The 25,263-nt window shown below is 39.9% G+C and overlaps 1 protein-coding gene across 1 annotated transcript in view; it reads left to right on the top strand.

The window, feature by feature from the left end:
- KIF26B (kinesin family member 26B) overlaps nucleotides 1–25,263 on the top strand; it is a 274,047-nt gene that overhangs the window by 149,624 nt on the left and 99,160 nt on the right. Inside the window, exon 5 of the mRNA XM_063151906.1 lies at nucleotides 20,514–20,697. Within this exon, the coding sequence (XP_063007976.1) occupies nucleotides 20,514–20,697 (184 nt within the window). The remainder of the gene's footprint in view (nucleotides 1–20,513; nucleotides 20,698–25,263) is intronic.

Here is a 25,263-nt window from a genome sequence, read left to right as displayed (position 1 = left end):
ATTGGGAAATATTGTCATACAAGTCCTCATCTGGGTTGGAATGGCATTTCTTCAGCAGTCTGGATTTAGTGCTGAGTTTAGTACCTCAGTACCAAAGTTTGCCATTATAGTACTTCAGCTGCAGAGAACGTGTTAAGCTGTAAACAGCATCAAACTGGATTTCTTCCTGTTTCTTAATATCTAGCCATCTTTATTTAATAATAGACTTCAGGGTAGATTTTCAGCAAACAAATTGACCACAGTTTTGATAGGAGCAATGGGAAAAAAAGCTCTAAACTTTGGACAGTACAGAAATGTTAATTTTGGAAAAAGACAATTTGTTTTTATTAAAAACAAAGCCCAGAATCTTTTTTGAAAGGACTTCTGCAACTTAGCCAACTGCAATAGAACAATTGCTGGATAAATTGGTTCTATATTACAGTTTGCCATATCATAAAGACAACTCCAGTCAAATTGGATGTAAACTTTGTAGACATGGAAGGTAGGATCTAAAAAAGCCCAAGGGGATTTTTTTAGAGGCAGACACTACTACAGGAAAGAGAAAATGTGACTTGAATCTGAAGGGAAGTCAGAGGTTAGTGATAGTTGAGCACAGGCTCAGGATATGTCACTGACATTTGAACTTTGTAATATAAATGATCAGGACAGTCAGGTTCCTGCCACAGAGAGAATGTTATGCCAGCCAATGTTATTTTGTTGATCTTTTGACCCATTATTTAAATAGTGATGAGAACATTTAGAATGTCATTGGAAAACAGAACTCTGCAGTGATGTAATCAAATCTCCTCTGAGCTTTATCACCTTTCTGACATTTTCTGAAGTCATAGTGCCTGGTAAAAGATATGTTGACCTGTCAGTTAAAATTGGATCTAGTAAATATATCTTTAGGTACTGTTTCATCATTTCATCCTAGTCAGAGATTGTTATTTTAGTAGCTATGAACACCCGTGCACAAGATACAGTTCCTATACTCAGCCAAAGCTGCTCTCTAAGAGTGGAAGTTGTTTTTCTGATAAATGTTTTCTATTAGCCACAAGGGCTGCTCAGCAGATGAGTATTTATGTCACCATCTTTCATCTTGTCACACTTGTAGTTTGCTTTCTCTTGCTGCTTATGTTGCAGAGGTCTCTGACTGAGCTGCATTTCTGTAGGTGTGTGCTAAGGCTGTGGGAGAAATGGGGCAAATGCACTTTTGCCCTCAAAGGCAAAGCAAAGAGGTCAGTTCACATTCCCTGCCTCCTCTTTACCTCTCCAAAACATCCCATTCCCAATGGGTGGAGAAAGGGATAAGAATTTGTTCTTACTCTCTCAATGTATGCTGTAGCCATTGAGAAGGATTAATTCTGTGGGAGGTGAGATGTACCCTATACATATTTGCTGTACCTGCTGCCCAGTCCTTGCCTCTATACCCATCTTTTGTGTCAGTGTGATTCAGTGTCATCTCCTTAGCATTTCAGAGCCTTTAGTGGTGTAGGCCAAAGCCACTGATCCCAGCAGTGAACTCACATTATTTTGGTGAGGCAGTACCTCACTGAATACTCAGGATCAGTGTTTTAGTTAAATACTAGCCAATTATTAAGGGCATTAGTTGCATCAGGGTGCTGCTGATATTTTCTAAAAGTCAGGGGTTTTTTGCAGCCAAAACTTACTGAAAAGCACCCATGGTGACAAAATCATTGAAATTCTAAAAATAATTAGGGCAGTAGTGAGAAATAATTATACCTATGTTGTTATTGGAACTAAACTATGCAGCACTGAAAATACCATTCTTGGAAAGAAAATTCATTCCTAAATATCGGTTTCTGAATTCTCAAACATATTTGTGTGAGCACAATATGTTGTTAATAGTATTTAAGGCAGATTTTAGGTATTTAGATGCTTAACCTCCAGTAGCTTTAGATCCTACTGAAACGATGCAAAAAAACCTTTCAGAACTGGGCCTTTTTATTACTGCAACAGTGAACATTATACTAAACCTTGAGAGAGCAATGATTTTAAAGAAAAAAATGTATTTAAGAGAAGTGAACACAGTTTGAGATGGAGGCGAAAGCCAACTCTTAATCCTGTTTGTGGGCTTTGCTCCAGCTCGGCTAGCTGTGTGTGTAAGGGAAGCCAGATTTGGCATTGGGAAGCAATAACACTAAAGAAGACATAGGGATGGAGAGATGCAGTATGCAAAAGCTAAACTGTATTCTGCATTTCTGGGAACACTGGGATGAGGAGAGCAGAATTCCTCTCTACAGTGTTATGATGCAGGAGCATGGGGAATAGTGGCTACAGTGTTTTGAGAGAGATTGGGAAACCAGGGAGTTCAGGGGAAGGGGATTAAGAATAATTAACGAGTCCTAATAAAAGGACTAAATGAGTATAGTTTGGCTAAGTGGTGACTAATATGGCCTAAGGGATAGAACAGCCCACAAACATCTGAGGGATGGAACTCCTGCAAAGAGAGAGAAGAATTATTTAGCATAAAGGATGAGTTGTAGCTTTAAGTAAATGGAGGAAATCAGACAAAGAAGAACCTAATCTCAATATTGGGAACAATTTCCTGAATAAGAGTTCAGTTATTACCCCCTGGAAAAATCATCCTCAAGAATTGTGGGAGTCTGACTTTTCCCTGTTTTAAACACTTGGCTGTAAAAATACCACACACACAACTGAAGCAAACTTAATCTTAGTGTGAGGGAATAGAAAAGGTCTAGGTGTCCACCACCCCTGTGCTCTCTGAAGGAATAACACATCTGGGGACCTGTTTTTCTTCCCTGATGTTTGGGCATTTTTTTCTCTGGGGAATCAGTTTAAATTCCAAAGTATATTGGCAGATATACCTCAATAGGTGCAGCTGCCCTTGTGACATGGGAGGATGTCCCTGGCTGCCTGGGAGCAGCTGTGCCAGGGAAGACAGATTTTATTTATTTGAATTTTAAAAAACCTAGTAGGAGCTTTCTGAACCACCAGCACCTTGGACACCTTATAGTATATATGATGATACATTTCTTTTTATTGTTGGTTAGGTCTTCACAATTTTGCTTTGAACAGAACCTCTTCTGTTGGGGCTGCGCTGAAACACTGTTTTTACCTGGAAAAGAAGGGAGCCTCAGGGAAACTGTAAACAGCATGGAGTCCTTGAGACACTTCTGCCTGTCTAAGGCACAGCTGTGTCTGAGGAGCATGTGGCTTCCCCACTGTCCCTTAGTGACATATTCCTGACACTGCTTTCACTCACGTCCCCTTTGTGCTTGTGCTGCCTCTGGCAGTGCCTTTCTTTGGAGCAGACTGCAGTGTGCTTGCTGTGTGTGCTGTACGAACGTGGCACTACTGGGAGCTTCCACAAATGCCATTACTGGAGCTTCTTCCAGCTGTAGGGACATGGTGCAGTGTTGCTTGGGGTGTCTCTGCTTCCAGGAGGGCATGCTCCACTTGTTCTGACATTCTGCCTCTTGTGCAAACATTTATACTGAGGCCACCTGAGTTTATAATGCTTTAACATCTGAATTTTATGCAGGTGTAAACAAGTAATGAGTTTGCAAGATAATGAGAAATCAGGCCTGAGGTCCTCAGGAGCAGGCTCCATTGTTATTTGAATAAGTAGACATGCAACAGTGATTCTAAAATCTCAGGAGAGTTTTTGCAAACATGCTTAAATCAAACTGCAGTTAGAGAAATTAAATTGAAAGCCATGTTATGACAACAGCTGGAAGGAAGATCAAAGAAAGGGCCATGGTGGCACAGAAAAAGAGAGTGGCCTAGAGAATCACTCGTCTTCATGCTTCTGGCTACATCTTGATTTCATGCTGCAGTTTACTGACCTCCTTTCCCTTTCCTTCTGGGTGTTGTGCCAATGTAACTCTTTGTGGGTCAATGTTGTAAATTGGATCACTGGTAGGCTAAAAAGGCAGCCCTTCAGGGGTGTGCTTGCTCTCCCAACATGACAAACCATGGCCAGCAGGGCAGCAGAGAGAACTATGGTTCATCTTGGCTACTACATGTGAGCCTTGGCTTTTGAACTGAAGTAACTGGACATGCCTTTCCCACCAGCTGTTCCAACAGCCAAGGTTTGCATCTATACAAGAAAGATATGTGCTATGTAAATGATTATTGCTATGTAAACAATATTTAACTCATTGCATTACAGAGGTAAAAATTATATTCTGTGCATGTATGTGTAAAGAAATGGGTAAAGGCTTAACCTCTTCAGCCCTCTGCAGGGGAATTCTTGGGTTACTGGTTAAATGGAGTCCCAGCAGGTGTTTGCATCTCTCTCTGCCTCTCCCAGTTACACACACGCTGCATGTTTTGCTCTTTCATAGGCACTCCTGCACATTGGATAGCACATAAAGAAACAGATGCAGCTTCTTTCAGAAAGCTGCAGGGGGAAGTTTGTAATGTGTTATTCAAAACCTCCTATAAATGAGAAAAATATTGCTAGAGCAGATACCTTGTGTGGTGGGAAGTTACTGTGAAATTCAGTCGAGACCCCTCCTCGGATGAAGGCTCTTAGGCAGTAATGGTGTTTGCCCAGGGAATTATAACTCCACCATTCCTTCTGGCTTTGTGCCATCTCTGTGGATTTGGGGAACTTCATGCCCTCACCTACCTACTGCTGTACTTCTGTGAGGGACACTGCAGCTCTACCTAGGAACATCTGAGCAAAATATTTTGTTATCAGACAGAAAGAAAAATTTCTGATTTTCTAACCATAGTGTAGTAATGATAACAATGGAATGCAAGGCAATATAATTAATAGGATTATAGTTATTTGGATGGAGAACTGGAGGAGTTTATTACCTTTGCTTCTTTTATAAGTTCAATATGCCCATTTAAAAAGTATAATCAAAACAATATGTTTCCTTGGTTTAGATATTAGTCACTATGAAAAGTTCCTAACACTGAACTATACAGATGCTTTTTCACGAGGGTGAGTTTAATATTACATGCGCGAGATGTGCCTAAATGGGTCTTTCTCTTTTTGAGTCAGTCTAACAAGAACTAAATGGATAAAAACTGGTAAAGCATTACATCAACACATAGTAATATTCAGTTATTGCAAGTTTCAATATAATTTATATTTTTATTAGCTGACCTAACTTTCATCCTTTCATCTTTTCTTCTGCTATTTTAGCAGTCTTTTGTGGATTAGGAAGCTTTTAGTTTTGTATCTAATGGGGATAAAGAGTGGTGCAAATTTCAAACTGTCCATGAACCAGCTGCTGTGAAATCATACAGAAGTATTTGGAGCAAAACTAACTTAGATTTGCTGAAAATTTGCCCCAGATGTGTTATGCACAGTTACATCTTAATGCCTAAATTATGTTTTCTTTCCTTGAGGTTTGCAAAGTTTCTCTGTAGCATTGCCTTTTTGGATATGGGCTATTTCTGATCTGTACACCTGCACAGCCCTGGGAGAAGCAGATGGTGATTGGCTGGAGTAAAGCTCCATAAACCTGGATGGTGTCCATACAATTCCTCCTTTAATTCTTATCCTGCTAGTAGAGTAATGCTATATGAATCACTGTTTTTTTGCTTGGAATCAGAAATGAAACTATCAAAATTCTGGTCTGAATTAGACACAGCATTCTTTTCAACCAGTGACAATTTCATTTCTTTTTCCATCTATGCTAAAGCTTAAAACAATATTCATATATGGTTTTAAGGTACAGAAATGTTTCACGGGTCTTAAAGTTCTAGTACATCCTTTCATCCTAAACACCATCTGTGACCAAAGCTATTAGCCAAATTCTAACCCCTAAACTAGAAACCTGAGAAACTGAGGATTCCATCCTGCCCTGTGTTATGTGGCTGTTCTTTTAGAGAGAAAAGGTAGAGAAGGCGTGTTAGCTCTTGGCGGTAGTAGCTCTGGGTGCCACAGTAGCACCTGCAGGCTGGGCTGGGGTAGTGGCTGAGGAGCTACCTGGTGTACCACAACCCTGAGGGACCCTTCTGGTGTCCCTGCTAAGTTGTACATGGACAGCTGATGCTTCACTCCGTAGCTTTCGGACAGAAAGGCTCTCCTTTGCCGAGCAGCCACCTGTCCCTTGCCTCCTTGAGAGTGTGTCTTCCTGCCCTGAAGAATTCAGCCCAGTGTTCGTGGTTAGTGCCTGTAAATACCACACACTGATCATCACCCTCTTGTCTGAGCTTGCCATTAGCAAAAGAATAAGAAAAGATCTATTTTCTCCTTAGCTTTGGAATGATTTAGATATTATGTAGGCTTAATCTCCATGGCACTTTCTTCCTCTAATTCAACCTGCAAGGACTTATATAACCAACATTATTACAGACTAATTAAAACTAACAATCTTCAAATGGTCTCACATACTTCTTTATATTTCCTTTGCTTGTGGCAGTGTGACAGACGGTGTTCAAGAATCCAGAATAACTGCGCTTGTTTCCTGTTATATAAGATGCCTCCTTAAAATAGACTGCTGAGAGACTTTTTGAGTTGGTGTGTTTTTTTTTTCTTCCCCCCAACCAGCTTCACAATATCACTGTGCTGTCAATGTGACTGCCTGTGTGCTTCTGCTATAATCTTATTTAGTCTTGGTAGAAAAGAACTTGAAAACAAGCTTGGTTTTTGTCATTCCCTGCTTTCCTGTGGCATCAGATGGAGAAGGGGAAATGGCATGGTCACATGCCCTATATTTATTCTCCTTTAATTACTAAATGCCTTGCTCCTGGAAGTTCTCATATTGAGTTTATCTGCAGCAAAGGCAGCCAGCCTCTCTCTGCTTGTGAGCCAGTTTTACTCCCAGCCAGGTGTTCAAGGGCAGATGCAATTCAGTCATGCTTGAAAAAATTCTGTATCTTGCTTGGTAAGTAATGATAGTGTAATCATGTCTTGCCCTCCTAACACACATTGTGGCAACCCCAGTTTGGCTGGCTGCCCCTCCAGCCAACTTTCCTTGGGAGCCCCCTAAGAATCATATTGATGAGCTCCATGCCTGAGCTGGCTGCCTTGTGTTCTAACTTTAGGGCTTTCTGTTGTCTCCTTCTTCAAGGGAATTAATATTTTGTGCTTCTTTTTCTTTCAGCAGCAATACAAGGAATACATCATGGCATTGGGTTCAGTTCTCAGACAGGAATTACTTTTATAATTCGGAAAATGCCTGTTCCTGAAATTTGTCCAGCCCCTTAAGGTCCCATTAGTCTCAGTAGGAGCTAAAGGCATGTATCACATACCCCAAGAGATGCCTGGGTCCTTGCAAAATTGAACTTGCAGAGGAAATTTATTATGCATTCAGAAACAAGTGACCTAAGATTGGCCTCAGTGAGCTTTGGAGCACGATTGTATCTCCAGAGAGTCGTTGAAACTGCCCCTTAGATTATTGATTTGAATTTAATGTGATCAGAGTGTGTCTCTTTGCAGTGTTAGATGTGTGAAATATAACCATGCAAAAAGGTCCCACAGATTCTCTGTTTCTCCTGGTACTAACTGTATCACATAGTCCATGGGTCTTTCTTCCATACCTTTGTTTTCAGAGACAGATATCTAGAACAGAAAAGAAATCCAAAGGGGAGTATAAATTCTCTCTATCTGGGGTAATGGAATAGCAAATAAAAATCTAAGTTGGTGCAGTGGGCAGGAGCTAACCATAAAATAAAGACTGTAACAGCACCCCTGGGTGGGCATTGAACTGTTGGTGATGAGCTGAATGCTTTTCATCTGCCTGCTGTGCTTCTGATAGCACCTGTTTAAATGGATGGATGCAACCAGACAAAGAGAAAAACAGGTAACACAACAGATGGAAAATAGCTACAAGAGAACATAATAAAATGAAGGAAGTCAGTGATATTGATGACCAAAAGAGACTCAATGTCCAGTGGCTTTGTCTGGTGCAGGGTTGTGCTGTCCCAGCTCAGATGTGAAGCAGTGTGACGATTTTTGCTCATGCAAAAACAAGGCCCCAAGTGGGTTCCCTGTCCTGTGCTCCACAGGGCTTTTCTTCTTTGGTTTGTGCATGCAGGACTGGTGTGGGGGCTGATCTGTGCAGGGAAAGTGAACTTGGCTGTCTTGCATGTCTATGTTCATATATATACAAAGCAACAATTTTTGTTATGGGGAATATTTCTTCTTGCCAAAATAACTGTATCAGTAGAGTTGCTTTTGAGTAAATGCAAATTTATCATTTATCTTTGTATTTCCTTATTCCCCATGCTGTTTAGGAATAAACTGACCAGAATAAATACTTTCACACTAAGAAGGCCATTTGCTGTAACTATACTGTTGAAATTACAGTGGGATAACTTGTGTTTACACAGTGGTAAAAAAAAAATGTGCATTTATGTGGCTTGTCTGTCTGTATCAGCTTTGCAGTGCTTTTGCATTGTAGACACATATGCCTATGGCTTTCCCACTGAAGCATCATATCAGGGAACAGAATAAAGTTTATATTTAGAAATCTATTATGTCTTGTGGTATAAAAAGGTTGTGTTATCAGCTACTTCAAGCTAAAGTACTTTAAACCCCTCTTGCTCCCTCCCCAATATTTGTCAGTCTTCTGAGTTGTAATATTCATTCTTGAATGACTGCTTGAATGAGGCTACTTCAGTGATGCCCACAGTTTATGGTGCTATTGCAAGTGGGTAAAACAGAAGATTTACTAAAAATAACCTAATTTTGGAGAGCATGACCTCTTGTGTGGCTATTTACAAAACTGTGCAGAGCCCCACTCTTTACTGTGAGTCTAATGGGTCCTGTTACAGACAAAGGACTGGGGTTAAACTCTGTGGCTTAGTGAGAGGGTACAGGGGAGAGATTTTTGGTTGTGAGAAATCAAAATGCTACAATACATTGGTATCTGCAAAAAGCCTTTTAGAGAGGGCTATTGCAAGCTGCATTTACTGGGTAGTAGGTCACAAAAGAATCAGGGTGGGAGCATGAAGGAACAGTCTGCTTCAGGCTCAGAGAGTGCTGCACAGGTTTGTTAGAGCCCAGGAGGCCTAAACTGATAAAGCTAGGCAGCTTGGATAAGTCCCAAAGGGATCAATGTCTTTCAGATTGAATTAAATTTTCATTTTGTTCTGAAGCTTCAACAGGAATATGTTTCACTGTGAAGGAGCTGGAGAATTCTGTAATTCAAAGAGGCAACCCCAGACATGCCAGATCAGTTGGTCAGCTTAATTTTAACTGCACTACCCAGTCAATAAGGCTTCCATCCTCTCTTGTTTAAATCAGCTAAAAGCATTTCAACCGAGAGCAGAATCTTGTGATGTTGGAAACAAAATTCTGAGTTTTATTTTCTGGCCAGTTTAGGTTATTTAAATTGCCCAATATGCCAAATGTGTGAGTGTGAGCAAATTTCCAGAATGGAAAATAATGACTTCTCTTTCTGCAAACGCGGGGTGAGGGAGCATTTGGCCTGCTTGTGCCTTGCTGCAGGTGGTTGTAGGGCAAAAAGAAGCAGATTAATCTCTCTGTTATCATCTGTTCTGGAAAGCAAAGTATATTCATTTTTTTCTGTATGTAGAAAGTGCTCTCTTCTTCTCCTGTCCTCTGTCTGGAATAAAGAAATGCAGTGAGAAATACAGTTTGTATCTTATTCTTCGAGGGGCCCATGTACATTTTAAGAGTCAAAAGATTTTTCTGGGTAGTGTTACCCCTTGTATTTGTATTATCTACAATGGACCCAGGAGACTGAAAGACTGCACCACTTCTATTTGTGTTATCTACCATGAACCCAGGAGACTGAGAGACTGCAGTCCCTTTGGTGTCATGGAAGCACAGACAAGATCCATGCTAATTCCTCTGATATTCCTCCCCCCTGCATCCCTCACTCTCAGCTGAATTTCAGCAATATTGAACAGGAGTTACTGGCACTTGATTCAGGTGGAACAGAGCTGCAAATAATGGTGCTATCAACAATTCACAAAAAAAGATTAAGATCCAAGTAAAATCAAACAGCAATTGCGTTTTCCGGCCTTTTTATATGTGACCGGATGAGTTTGGAGAAACATTTTTGCATAAAAATGTTGAGCTGTTTTAAATAGCTTATTTTTCCACTTCTAGGGGTATTTTCAAAAATTTGCTTTTGCTGCGAAACCAATTTGTTCAGTGTACCAGTTTGTCCAACTATCTGAGAAGTGCCCTCAGAAATGAAAATTAATTGGCTTTCACTGAAATTTGAACAGGTAATAAGCAGAAAAGTGCACATTAAAGGCTTTACAAGTCATAAATTCTGCTTTTCTTTTCTTTCTGATGGTGCCTGTGCCACACATCTGCACAGTTCAATTCTTCCTGGCAATGCCTTACTACTCTGTGCGGTGTATTTAATTTAATGTTTTTTTTTGAATTTCACTTTACTGGAAATAGAAAAAAAAAAAGAACAAAAGGTTTGTTTTAAAAATACCAGCAATTGCCAAGACTAATAGCGTTTTCCAGTTTCGTAATTTTTCATAATCATTCTGCAGCATGATTAAAGTAGGTTAAATATTAAGGTCAGCTCCCAAAGGAGGTGGGGTCCAAGCCAGCAGAATGCTGAGCATTCCTGCAAGAGGCTGGGCACATGGCACTTCCCTGCAAATGGTAGAATATGAGGACATTTAGTGTTGTGTAGAATTACTGCCTGAGTCTTCAGCTGGTAAAGAGAGAAAGTCTTATCACAAAACATTGAAGGTGATGTGGGTCAAACTTGTGTCATTTTTTTTTTCTCAGCAGGAAATGTGGATTTCATTCAAGCTTAATTCATCAGCTTCTGCTGATTAGCTAATGTCCTGCCAGAAAATCAAGAAGTTTTTGAATCTGTTTTGGTTACAGCCTTGCAAAAAAAATAGCAGCTTTTACCTTTTTCAGTTTGGAATTGTAGTTTGACATTTCTCCATTTATATTTAGATTATATTCTAAAAATAAAATATTTATTTCTGAATTTCATAAATTTCTGAGACTGATGCCAAGTGATTCTCTTGACAATTTTCAGAGAAAGTATATTCTAAAAGAAAAAATACATATTTGCATTCACTTTTCTTTCATAACATCATTGGATCATGGAGTCTGGAGGGCACCTCAGGATGTTTCTACCAACTTCTGCCCAAAGCAGGCTCAGCTGTGAGGTCAGACACATTGCCCAAGCCTTTACGTATTTGAGTCTTAACTTCCCCAGGCACAAAAGCTTCACAGTCTTGCTTGGCTGCCCTCAGGATGAAAAAGCTTTTCCTTATACCATATCCAAACTCCTCTGACTTCAACATATGCCCACCAGCTCTTGTTCTCCTTCCATACCTTGGTATGGAGCACAAGTCCATCATCTAGGTACCCTCCTTGGAGATTCTGGTGGGGATGCTGTTAGGCTCCTCCGAAACCACTGGAACAATTTGTGTCAATGTGCCGAGAAAATCTAGATTAATTTATTATTTCCTACCATTCAGGAATTTCTTTGTACTTCAGCCTAACTCTAGGAAGGTGGAATCATATTTTTTTTTCTTTTGTGTTGTCTACTTTGCTTATAAGCTGTTGGGACTGGACTGATTTTAGTGTGCTAAGAGGAGGACCTCAGACTTGGACCGTAGCATGTTATTTATAGTAACTGTTGTGGTCTCCAGTAGCTGAAAACAACTTGAATTATCACCATCTCATGGTGGGGGCTTAAATAAGTACAAGGCAAAACTAACAGGAACTCTTAGAAGAAATATTTTTTACTACGACAGGAGATGGCTTGTCAGAGCTGGGCTTAAGTGCATTGAGTTTCAATGCATCTGTGTTGTCAGAATAGTTTACCATTTGTATGCTGGTGTTATTTTAAATGTGCTGACCTCAAAAATATTGATGAGGCAAAATGCCCTGTAATACATACCTGCCTTTTAACCTTTTTATGGTTCTGCCAACCGGAAAGTTAAACAATGACAAAATGGACTGTGAATCTGTGTGCTGGCTGCTTTTTCTCCTGGTGTTATGAGAGGTTTTTGCTGAATGGGACAGATATGAAACAGAATAGCTTTCTGCACAGTATGTGGTCAGGCTTTAGCATTCAATGTAATAGAATAACTGTAATCGTATAAGCTCCATAAAACTTACAGCAGAAGGATTTTCTTTATGTGATTTTGAGGACTGTTATTAAATGGCCAGTGGTTTGTGGGCCCCACATTGCAAAGTTCCTGTTAGTCGTGTTTTTGAGCTGCCATGACTGCTCATGAGGAGAGCCAGCTAGGGGCTGACTAACCAGGAATCCAGTGCAATGGTTTGGCATTTCTTGTGTTAGCTTCAACGTAGGGAAAATCTGCCAGCTATTACTTTGGGAGCTTTCATGAGAAGGCAGTGTATCTGTACATCTATACCTTTGATATTTTACAGTTAACAGCTGTAAGGTCTGTGCATGTTTCTTGTTGTACACAATAACACTACAAGGATAAAACAGTGCACGTCTCCTTCCTTAGTACTTGGTGGCAATGCTGGCACCTTGCAAAATAAATTATCAGTATAAATAGACAATACTTCTTAAAACTCAAAGGCTGAGCTGGATGGAGCCTGTTTCTGACCCTTCCTTGGAAGACAGTAGAGCCCTTGCCCTCACCTCTGTGTGACTGAAATAAAGGCTACTCTGGTCTCAAAATGGGTTGTCAAGTAACCATGGTAGTAAGTGATAAAGATATTTGAATTAATTTGAGCTATAATAAATATATCTGGTTTTGTAAACTAGTGCTAAATATCTTACTTTATTTTATCCAAGTATAATGAGTCCATTTGCTTCATGCCTTAAGCATGCAGTGGCACATATCTAATTGATCCTCAGAGCTTTCCAGGAAAAGGATAATGTGAGCACTGTCACTTAACTACCATTTTTTTAATAAAACCTTTTTTCATTGGGAGAAATAAACTAGATTAATAGTAGAAACAACCGTTACCCACTCTTAAAAAAAATGACTAGTTATTTCTCTTTGTTGTTTGATTGCTGAGCATTTTGTCATATGGCTGGGTTCTTCTGCTGGTTACCAAAATCATTCTTTTTTCTCTAAAAATGAAGGCTGTTTATGTGTGTTTGCAGTCAATAACACAGCAAAAGAGGTGAATCTGGTCATTTTTATCATGTATGTGATCACTACCTTGGTTTGTAATGCCTGAAATTTAGGAACCAGACTAAAGAGATGAGAGAATGAGGTGATAAAGAAATCAAAGTAATCAGAACTTATCTTTCTCTAAATGTACCAAGATATTGAGTCAAGACATAGTTTTCTTGATAGGTACTCTTGAAGGACAAGGGCTTGAGCTCTTGTAGAAATTCCAAATGTGAGGGTTCATGTGAGTTGCTACGCTCTTTGCCAGCATTACCTTTCTGCATGAATGCTAATGAATGGTCCTGTTGCCAAAGGCAGAAACACATCTGTCACCAAACCAGAGTTTTCCAGGAACCTGTGGGTTAGATAAAAAGATCTCTGCTGGAATACAGTGCTACCTGGTAAACAGAATGCTGTGAATCAAACAGGAATGACATGAAAAGGGGTTTGTTTCAGATCTTGTCGTATCCTTCTCTGAAATGGGGAGTTTCCCCTCAAATAACAGCTGTGCAGGATATGTGTCCTCTGTCCCACAGCAGAGTTGTGTAGAACTTTGAGTTTCTCACTAAGGTATTGGCCTGCAAGCATATTCCTCATCTTTGTTTTGGTGCAATCCTGGAGCAACTCTGTTACCAGTGAATTTACTCAGCTTTGAAGCTGATATAAGAACATGTCTGTGCTGTTAATTTCACAGTTTGCCTGTGTTCCTCAGCTTTTATAAGACCTATCCTGAGCAAAGTTTGAAGTCCTATTTTGACTCTTTTAGAATTAAATAAGTTTAAAATAATGAGTTTCTTGGCAGTTACAGTACAGTTCCTGGGGAGAGTGCAGTCACTAAGGCACTGTGGCCAAAATATCTGAACTGCCACCCAAGATGTGAAAGATTACAGCCTGGGACAGCTTTATTGTTGCTATGAAATTGAATGCATGCATAAAATAAAGAGAACAATAAGGGGCAAGTGTTTACTGGGCATTAGAGACATGTTTATTATACCTTCTACAGAATAAGCAGAAAGCTCAAATTATCTCCAGATTTTAAAGGCATTGTAAAATAATTAAACACAAATACAAAGATTCTTACTGGAACTACAAATCCTGAAAATGTTCCTCTGAGGATTTTTATTTCATTCCTCACATATCTTACTAGGCTGCAACACCACAGCCCTGGGTTTGGCCACCCTGAGAATTAAAGTGAAATAAAGTTGTTCTGATTCTTGTTTATAGCTTGTAGCTTCCTGTTGGAAGGCAGGGAAGGAGGGCTAAGAAGGGACATGGCAAGGCAGCTGCAAGATTTATCACTCTGTCTTTTTGCTCTCACTCTGGGTGAGAAAAGCTGTTCCAGGCAGAGATGTGAGGAGAAGCTCCTGGAGGCTGTTCCTGCTTCTTGAACAAGCTTCCCAGGTGGTACCCCAGGATGGCAGCAGACGGTGGAGGGGTGGCAGAGCAAGCTGTTAGCTTGTGGGCTAAACATCCTCTAAAGCATCTTTCAGCTCCTTCCTTTGGGAGGTGCAGGGTAAGGCAGGGCACAGAGGAAGCCACGGCTCACGGCCAATTCATTGCCCTCCAGATAGAAACACGAGATTTATATGAAACCACATTTCATACCACATGCCTCAGATTTTAAGGCTAGGAAAGACCTTGCCATAGTAAGTCAGGCATATTAGCCATGTCAAATAAGTATGATTTAAAACACCCTTGGCACAAGCCCATTTAGGAGGTTAAAGCAGTAGCAGCCAAGCCAAAATAAATGTGAGGAAAGAAGCAAGAGAGGGGAAGGAAGTATGCAGACAGGGCAGTGGCAGGTGTGGGGTCTCCCCTTTTGGTGGTAATTGTCAGGTCAACCTGGCTGTAATGTCACCTTACTGAGCTGCATCACCTGTGTAGGTGAATGGAAGAAATAGAATCAATTTTGGTGAAAATTCAGAGAAGGTAGGTTGGATACCTCTAATCCAAAAATGTGAACATCCCATTTAGTGCACTCTGTCCAGTTTGTATGGGCAGCATATAGGTGATATAATTCAGTAATGAAAGATCCTGGATGAAATACTGTTTAGTGACCCTGTGTGGCTGAAAATCAAGACTGACTTTTCTCACAGAAAAGGAATCTGCATGGTTTTAAGTTTTCTGAATCCCATTGGTTTTTCAGCTACATGAGGACTTTTATATGATATGATGTGATATTTAATATAAACATATTTACCCAAAGCAGAAAACACACTTGGAAACCATGATGGCAAACATTTGAGTTGGAAGTAATCAAAACTAATGGCAGGATTCCAGGATACCTTTGTTTGACATTCTATCAGTGTTGTGGTTTAACCCCAGCCAGCAGCCAAGCCCCAAGCAGCCACTTGTTCTCTCCCCCACCAGTGGGACTGGGAAGAGAATAGGAAGGGTAAAAGTGAAAAGATTTTTCTTGATCTTTGAGATAAAGACAGTTTAATAGGGAAATCAAAAGCCACACACACATGCAAACCAAAACAAGTAGTTGATTCAGTGGTTCCCTTGGGCAGGCAGGTGTTCAGCCATCTCCAGGAGAGCGGGGCCCCATCACACGTAATGGTCATTTGGGAAGACAAACACCAGCATTCTGAACATTCCACCCCTTCCTCCTTCTTCCCCCCACTTTATATCCTGAGCATGATGCCATATGGTCTGGGATATCCCTTTGGTCATTTGGGGTCACCTGTCCCGGCTGTTCCCCCTCCCAGCCTCCCATGCACCGCCAGCCTCCTCATCAGTGTGGCTGAAGGACAAGCAGCAAAGGCCTTGGCTCTGTGCAAGCCCTGCTCAGCAATAACAAAAACATCTCTAAGTTATCTTCACTGTGTTCAGTACAAACCCAAAACACAGCCCCACACCAGCCACCGGGAAGAAATTTAACTCTACCCCAGCTGAAGCCAGCACAGGCAGGTAACTGAAATACTACACAGATTACATTTTACTTTGTAGGTGACAGTCAAAACTTCTGTTTTCTTCTACAGGAGGAATTATGTCTTGGGTTAAAAAAAAGAAAAAAAAAAAGATAATATCAATAAACAGTTGTTTTGAGGGTGTGGCTGGTTAAAGGTGTCTTTCACTTATAGGGGCTCAACCTGAGACCATAGCATACGAATGTTACAGGTCTATTTTATAACTGGTGATATAGATGCACAAATATGCTTAGGGAGTTTGCTCAAAGACTGATTTCCAAACAAAACTTCCATCTCTTTTTCAACATATAGTAAGATACATCAGGCAATGCACTTTTGGGTAAGTAAAAGTAGTGTTTTAATTGCTAGGGAAGGTCATTAACCTGCTTGGGGCTTGACAAATCAAGTCTCAAATCAAGGTTCTGGTAAACCATCCCTTGCATAGATAAAGTTCATACCTTACTCCTTGAATGGTGTACCCAGCCAAAAATATTTTTATTATAAAATGGAATATATATCTCCAAATAAGGAAGAAAAATAGATTTTTAGTTCAAATTAGAATTGTAAATATTTACAATAAATTAATACATGGCTGTTTAGCATCCACAGCTTGTGAGTAATTTCCTCTGTGGAAAATAGGATATGGAAATGAAATTTCACTCCCTATTTTGACAGAGAAATTGATAAGCCAGCTCAGTAGCCTCTATGATGGAATTTTGTTTCCAAGGGTAATAAGTACTGGATGCATTTTAGTGTAGTATGAACATAGTTTAGTAAGGAATAATTATACAGAGATACACACCTAAGGAAATCTTTTCAGATATCATTGATGATGGAGTGTCTCAGTCAGTGTTACTTATCAATGATCTTTGCTGGCACAAGTGTGAATAATATTTTATGTATCCACCTAATGTTCGACCTTCTGAATCTAATGAACATAGTGGGCCTACTGACCTCTACTTTGACACTCCTAAAATTTTAACTTGGATTGGATGATGAGTTGCTGAAAAAAAATCTCTTTAATCAAGCTAAACAAGCATCCCTTGAATTTTATTAGCATTAATTTAGAAGCCTGGGTTTGAAAATCCCAGCCTGCTTGTAAAGTTATAAGGGTAAAAAAAAAAATCACCATTTCTGCATAGGTGGGGTATGAAAACAATTCTGACTGCCCAAAGATATACAAAATTAAAGTTTTATTTTAAAAAACAAAAAGCAGAGAATATCCTTTCTAGAAATTATCTCAGTCTTTGCTATGGATCAGGTGGACTTTCAAAGCAGTTCCCCTTTCCTGCAAGGGCAATGTGTTAGTTTTATTTGGATTGAACTTTAATCGGCTTTTTAATGTCCCTCCTGCAATTTCAACTCTTGATCTTGTGATTATTTCCTCTGCCAGAAATCTTGTAAGCCTTCAAAAACTCTCCAGCTGCTTGTTTGCATCAGGACTCTCAGGAAAGAAATAGTCCAAATTATCTGAAGGCGTTAATCCAAAGTATATTAGCTAAACTGGATTAAATATGCATTCATTTGGAAGGTAATTCAGTAAAATGACATTAAAGACAGTTCTGCTGTGAATGAGTATGCTCACACAGTGGTCTAATGCAGTTTAAATTATGCCCTTCGAAAATTGAATTTGGATCAAGTTCCTTGTGTGTCTCTGTGGACACAATCCCTACCACAGCCACACCACACACAGTGGGAAAGTGGTTTGCAAGGCACTGGAGCCCCCTGCACACCCCTGCATATTCCACAGCTGATATCACTTGGCTCAAGGGGGAGCTAATACAACCTGGAGCATGATCAGCTTATTGTCAGTGCATAAAGCCACGCTGCCATCACTGCCATCACCATTGCTGCAGCGCTGTGCAGAGTCTCAAGTGGAAATCAGAGCCCTATTATACCAGATATTAAATGAAAGAAATAAAATAGCTGGCTGCTGTACAAAGAGCAGAGCCTAAAGAGCTGCTGGTGGAGCTGTGCAGGCTGTGAGCTGCTCTGCCCTCAGGTCTCCCAGGTCCAGCCTGGTGCTTTCCCTGAGGAGCCTGGTGATCCAGAGAGTCTGCATGAGAGAGCCAGGCCTCTGGCTTGCCTGGAAAGGTAAAATACGTGATTTTCTGACCTCCTGTGCTAGATCACAGGGCCAAATCAGTATTAGCTGGTATGACCAGCTGTGTTTGGAGCAATGCTAGCCACTCAGGCTGAAGGATTTTGCTCACTCAAATGTAATCACAAGAAAGCCACGCTTTACGTGTTTGTGTCATATTGCAGCCTACATGTGGTTATACTATCCCTCTCTTCCCAATTAAATGCTCTGGGAATTACCTGATGCTTACTGCCTTTTTCATCCCCTTCAAAATTCCATCCAGTCTGATAGGGCTTGTAAATGATTCTCTTGCCTGACATGCATTGATTTCTTCTACTGGGGAAAAACAGAGAAGAAGAAAACATGAACTTGTGAGAAATAGTTCTTGTTGTTTTTCATACCTTTTGCCAGTCACAGGCAAAAAATATAAGGAAAATGCAGGTTATTCCTTTCTGCATGGAAAAAAAATGTCTGCAATCTCAAATGTTATAACTGTCAAACTATTATATATAATTCCAAGATTTTGAAAAGGCCAGGTACCTCCAACAATGTGCTTTCTTTAAGAAACTGTTGGCTGTGTGCTTGGTTGGGTCAAGAAGTGGTTTGTATTACACTGTCAGCTTTGTAAAAAGAACAGCAAATTCTGGAGGAGCATTTAGTGGCAAGAGGATAATGGCTCTGTCAGTCAGTTCAGGAAACAGCTTTCAGGAAATACATTTACACCAGGGCATGAGTCAGAGAGGCCAGATAGATGACCATGGTGGATGGAGCCACTTCCTATGTTTCAGACTTGCCTAATGAGCTTTTACACAGGGGTAAAGCTTTCAGTATGTTTGACCAAAACTTATATTTTCAGTTGTTGAACATAGAGTACAAGATTTCTCTCAAAATAATTTTATAGTGAAACTAAGATGTACAGAAGATCTTGATTCAGCATGGACAACTTCATAAAAGTGTTAGTGATGGACAGAGTGGTAGCTGACATTATTGAATCCTCTCAAACCATGGAAATTTTGCAAGGAAAGGGAACAATGATTTTGACCAACACATTTTGAGTATTTTTTCTATGGAAAAGAAAGTGCATGCTTACATGAGAGGGACAGGTTATGAACTGCAGTCTTTAGGTCAGAGTAAAGACAAAGGACAAGGAGGTGGTACAGAAGCTTTTGAGTTCTAATTCTGTGTCAGGTTAGTTAAAATCTCCTAGTGTTTTTCTTTTATTGGAAATGAATTTATCAGAAGTGCTTTGCACTTGTCATAGGCTAAAAGAATACACCCTGATGGTGCACACAGTGTACCAGCTGCCATATGGCAATGTCAGACCAAGCAGTAATTTGTCCATGTGTCTGAGACACCTGATACAAACAGGTTACTTGCATATTGAAATGTAAGCATATGCACATGTGTGTGTATATTCAGTCCTTCTTCCCTGACTCCTTTGGGTAAAATGATGTCATTACTTTTGTAAGTTTTGAGTTGGATAATATAAACTGATACCAGTACAGCTAAAGCTTCTTAAAACTTAGGATTTAGAATTATTGGTCTTGAGTGTCACACTTAGCCAAGCAAGGGGAGCCACTGTCAGCAGATTGCTTTATACATATATTAAGTCCCAATTTGTCTGCCAAAGCAAACAAAATTGTTCTATGCATCTCTCCTTTGAGTTGGTACTCCTGCTGACCTGCTCTGTTTAAAGTGTTCTGTTTTGCAAAAGGGAAACCATGGGACAGCATGATTAATATTGATGTTATCCCTGGGCAGTGCAGGATGCAAAAGTCTTGGAACAAACCAGCTGTTACAAAGATTTGAATATTGCATTATCTCTCAAAATAAAACACTTTGCAAAACAAAAGTACTGAATGTTTCTGTTTTGGAAAAGTGTAGCTTTTTCATCAAATGCTATACAAAATTCAGCATTCTTATCTGAGAATTCTGTACTAATAAAAAGAGTCTTCACTCCTTCCCTTGCTTCGTGGTTAATGCAGCTGGAGTTTTGTGATTGTCTCTAGCTCATCACAGACAGCAGTATTTTCACTGGTCATCATTTGTTCAGCTTTTAGACTGGCTTAAGTTTTAAGAGGTGATAAAAGTTTTGAACAGCTGGTGCAAGGCTTCTTACACCTCAGCGGAGTCACCTGAGCATTTATCACCAATTAACTCCAAGGACAAGTATTTATTTTCTAATCAGTGACCTATGCATGAGGCACAATTCTGTGTGAATCTTTCATAATTTTAAGACAGAAATTGCTGTTTGGTTTGGGTTTGGAGCTGTCTTGCAGGCTGAATTGTTTCAGCAGATCAAATAGTGAAAGAGGCCTGATTGTGACCCTGCTTAATGAAAGCTCTAAATTTGGAGCAACTTTGTGGTCGATGACATTAAAGTAGTACTAAGGAATGAAGAACAAGAATTATAAAACTCTGGATCAATGAGGTCAAAACTGAGAGCCTACATAAATAGTAATCTGATAAATATTTCTATTTGTTCTTGATGGTGAGTTTGAGGTTGTTTCAGCTTACTATTTTTGTTTCTCCCACAGAGCTGCTCAGAAATTGAACCTGTCTTCCAAAAAGAAGAAGCACAGGCCTTCTGCATCATCTGTTCCTGAATCTCCTCTCTTCTCTACCTGCTTCAGCAGTATCCTTCAGACTTCCCCACCCCCTGCACCACCATGTTTGTTGAGGGCAGTCAGCAAAGTGAAAGACACTCCTGGTTTGGGCAAGGTAGGCCTTGCAAATATCACTAAAATACTGATTTTCTTTGGGAGAAGATTTTATCCTTGTGCAAAACATCAAGGGAATTGGAAAACCATGACCTTTCTCAGTTGGTTTTCCTGTATCTGGTCCCTAAACATGTGTAAAAAGGCCTAAAAACTTGAGTTAACCAATGCACGTGAATTTCTAATAATGTTGAGTTAACACAGAGACGTAGCCGTGCAGCAGTTACACACTTCAAAGGCCAGCTACATTAATCCACCTGCACTGAGACCACAGTGCTACTAGGTGGAGTTAATGTCCATCCTGCCAGGAAGTCGTATTCCGGGTTTTGGGAGTAGTTGTCTCTGTGGCTGTGTATAAACTGCATAGTGATTGCTTGCTATGTTATATTTTGTGGTCCTGATGCCTTTGCTTTCCAGACTGGTGTCTTGCCTGAACACACTGTAATTTGCTTCTGGCTTATGTCTGCTGGCTTTCTTCCAGCACATTTACCTGAACAAAACTATGCTTTTAATGATAAATTGCTCCTTTTTTTCTTCTGTCATGTTATTTCCTCCCATTCTGCATAATCATTCCCTCCTAAAATGCTGTTTAGGTGCACACTTATGTTGAGGTGATGGAGGAGGTGGGTAAATAGTTTGCTGTTGCTTTGTAGTTTCTCTGAGTGGCCCTTCCCTTTTTCCCTGTTACAAGTGGAGAGCCTGGCATATTACATCTGGGAATATGAGCATGCACTTGCTGAGAGAAGCAGTTTGCTTTAATCAAGGTGGTTTTTTATGCAAGCATCTGTGTGTGTGGCTTTTCCATATTCCTTGAATACTAAGCAGCGACAATTAATTTGGTGAAAGTTTTTGTTTAGAAGAGAAATTGTAATGTATGACCTAGGACTGCTGAGCATAGGGTGGGCTTCAGAACTTTCACTGCTGATTTTGGATACTCACTTTCCTATATTGTGCAGTTCCAGGGTTTCCTTTCAAAGGACAATGGTATTACTTTCATGGTTGGTTTAATGCCTGTTTGAAAAGAGATTCCCTACACATGGGGCTCCCTTCCTTTTCTCTGGCCTGGTAGGTGGGAAGAAATGTAGAAATCTGTCATGATCTTATAAAACTTGAATAGGGATACGTGTTCTGACTTCAGTGTGAGAAAGAGGAGTTAACTTGAACTTGTTCATTGTTATAAGAAGTTGCTACAGAATAGATTAACAATAGAAGCCATCCTCTCAGGAGTCTTACTTTTCTGTAAGTAAAATTCCATTAAGGAATAATCAAGGGTGTGTTCTTGGAAACAGGGGCCCATCTCCCATCTTGGACTACATCAGCACTTTTCCTGATCATTATTTTCACGTGTCCCAAGGAAAGGATCTACACACTGAGACACAAACATAGCTCTGTCTAAAGCTGGTTTGAGCCTTGTTCCTCTCACTACTGGTTTCCAGTGGAGAGGGCTTGGGAAGCAGTTTTGCAATATTTCCAAACAGACCTGTGATTTGCTTCTGCAAAACCATGTACAAGAACAGGCTCCAGGCTTTCCGGCTATGTAAGTAAAACTGAAATTTTGCAGCTCGCATGATGAAGGAGGAATTTATTTCCATTTCAGACTTACTGTTCCAAACTATTAGAGTACATAAATAGCTAAGAGGTTTTAACACATTGACACACATGCTTCTTCAAAGCAGTAAATCAAATTAGGCTATTTCATATAATCATACTAGAGAAATTAAATTTTTCTGCATTTCCATTAGTAAAAATATGTCTAACCTGCAGTTTCTGGAAGCCAGTTTCATTTTTCACCTTTTTGGTTTCTTTTATGAGTCACCTTATAATTATGACCTGAAGCTTGTATACTTTCATCAGTTTCCCATCAGTTTGCCTCTGTGGCACAGTTTTCATTTTAATATGTCAGATATAGGTGCAAGGCACAATAAGTAAATTACTTCAGGATAACAGGGTAATTTATCTGTCAGACTGGGAAAACTTTAGATAAGGTAATGGAATTTCCAGCTTATTCGCTCTTAATTTTCCTTGTTTATGTGTTCTGTTTAGTTAGATTGGGATGTATTTTGATGAGAATATGTTAAAATCAGTTACTTTTCTCTGTATTTTTTCTCATATAGTGTTTTCTGTAAGGGTATAAATTTACAAAATGTGAACCCATGAGGAAGAAGTGGATTCAGGGAAGCAAAATGTTGTTTTCAATAATTTAGGGTTTTTCCTGGTTTGTATTTAAATAGAATTTTATGAGCAATCTCAGTGTGATAAAACTCTATTTCACTTTGGGTTTGAGTGGGCTGGGCAATTTCTAATGTGACAATTTGTTACTGGAAATTCTGGTTCACCAGAATTGGAGGGATGGCCATTGCCAGGGATTGTAGATTCCTGAAACTCCAGGGGACAGCTGCACTCAGGCTGCCTGGAAGGGAGGCTCACTGTGAGCCCTGGCACACACGCTGGGTGTTACTGGCTTGGTGTCAGCTTGGGATCTGTCAGTTTTCCAGGGTATCCAAGATGTGACGGATAGGAAGCTGGGTACATCAAAGCTTAGACTCTCAGGGTAAGTTTAATTTCACAGTTTTCTAAAACGAAATTGCAAGCAAACAGTTGCTATTTTTTATTTTTGCTTCTACTAGAAATTTCAAAGATTCTACTTCTCATTGCAAGATTAATGACAATGATTTATTTAGAATTATAGAATTTATCTTTCATCTGCCCATCACCAATATATTTAAAAGTTAGTAAGCAGTTCATTTAGGATGGATATGGGTACAACCCCATACTGAAGCATCTAAACTGATGAAAAGGTATATATTCAGTATAAAAAAAAGTATGTATTCAGGTTGCATGCTTCATGCCTTTTCTTACAAAATGCCTTGCAAAGCAAAACTGTACCAGCCTGGACTTTGAAAGAAGTATTATTTGAAAACTGAAGTTCAGCTTCACAGAAGCAGGAAGATGATATTAATAATGGAATGGTAGGACTGCATAATCAGCCTTTTACTTTGATGTTAGATACACCACTGAGCCTAGCAGAAGTACCACACTGTCAAAGAAACAAGTGAAACATCAGATTCTTTGTTGCACTCATTTCCAAATAGCTCTTCCTGATGCCAAATACAAAGGTGTGACCCTATTGTAACTATATTAACAGGAGTGCTTTTATGGATTCTAATTTATCTGTGTACTTTGGATTTTGATTTGCTGGTAGAGGGAGATGATCCTGAGTGGTTGTGTGGTATCCCCGCAGTCCATTCTTGAGAGTTTTCCTTTGAGCTGAGTGCCCAAAGGAAATAAACTGCAACAGCTTGAGCATCATTTCTTCTCTCTCTGCTGTCTTTGGATCCTCATACTCTGAGTAACAGATTGCTTTTACTGAATTTATCCAGAGAGTGCTACTGTTCTGGATGGCTGCACTGAAGTTCCCCCAAATCTCAGTTTTCTGAAAGATACTCCTTAAAGCTGTTGTGTCCTTCCTAACAAGAAGCCAATAACAGAACAAAAAGGTGTTCTGTGCAGAAATAACAAATTATTCCATGCCTGCACTAAGAAGTAACTGTACTGTAAGGCCATTCTAGTAAGGTTTGCTTAGATTTGCTCCCCAGTCTGCTTCCCTCCATCCTCCCTCTACACCCTCTTCCATTTTCTGTCAAACAGAATCAAAAGTAAACCAACGCTTTTGATGAAAATCTGAAATGTTCTTTCTGTGAAAGATGTTGTTTTGCTGAATCCCACATTTGACGTGAAAAACAGCTGGAATGAAAAATTTTCTGCCAGCCTGAATAAATAGGTTGTTTTCAGGTGACAAGGGGTTAGGATAAATGGATGTGGTCTCTCTGCTTTCTTTCATTTATTATTTTTCTGTGTGTAGTCTTATAAACCTCTGTCAGTGAGATATATGTTGTGTTTGGGCAGAGATTAGTTTACTTTTCCTTATGTATATTTGTTGTTGGGCTTTTTTTTTGTGTAGATTTTTGTTATTTGGTACTTCTTAATCCCAAAATAAAATAGCAATGCCTGGGCACCAAAATCATTCCTCTGCACAAGGCTTCTACCTGGGAGAAGCAAGTCACCACTGAACTTTCTTTTGAGTAATCTTTTTAACCTATTAAAAGAACAACTGTGATTTGTGATTCTGTTTACTTTTTATTTTTCTGGAGCAGCAGCACTCTTGTTTGCAGGGCCTAGACCTGTTTTGCTAAATTATGTGTAAATTCAGATTAAAAAAACCTTGCTTTTGTCCAGAGCAGTTAAGATCTCACTGTAGGAAAGAGGAGCAGACAGAGAGATGGGAAGCAAAAACAATGAGGTATTATTGGTCATCTTGGTAGTGATATCCTCAGATATTAGATACCTGTTCTCAAACTGCTGTAGAAGAGGAGATTATTAAAGAGCAAATAATTGATTATGCTGCAGGTGCTCCCAAGGGGCCCTTTCCAAGTGTGTGGGATGGGGTAGGAAGCAGAGCAGAGAGGGGGTTTGAGAGTCTGGTGAGTGAATGAGAGATGTGGTAGCTGGTGACTCATCAAGCACAGGGCTGAGCATGGAGTGAGGCTGGGAGGGGCCCTCAATGGGAACC

This window comes from Melospiza melodia, chromosome 3 (genome assembly GCF_035770615.1).
Source record: "Melospiza melodia melodia isolate bMelMel2 chromosome 3, bMelMel2.pri, whole genome shotgun sequence".
Lineage (NCBI taxonomy): Eukaryota > Metazoa > Chordata > Aves > Passeriformes > Passerellidae > Melospiza > Melospiza melodia.
This window is presented reverse-complemented; position numbering and strand designations above follow the sequence as displayed.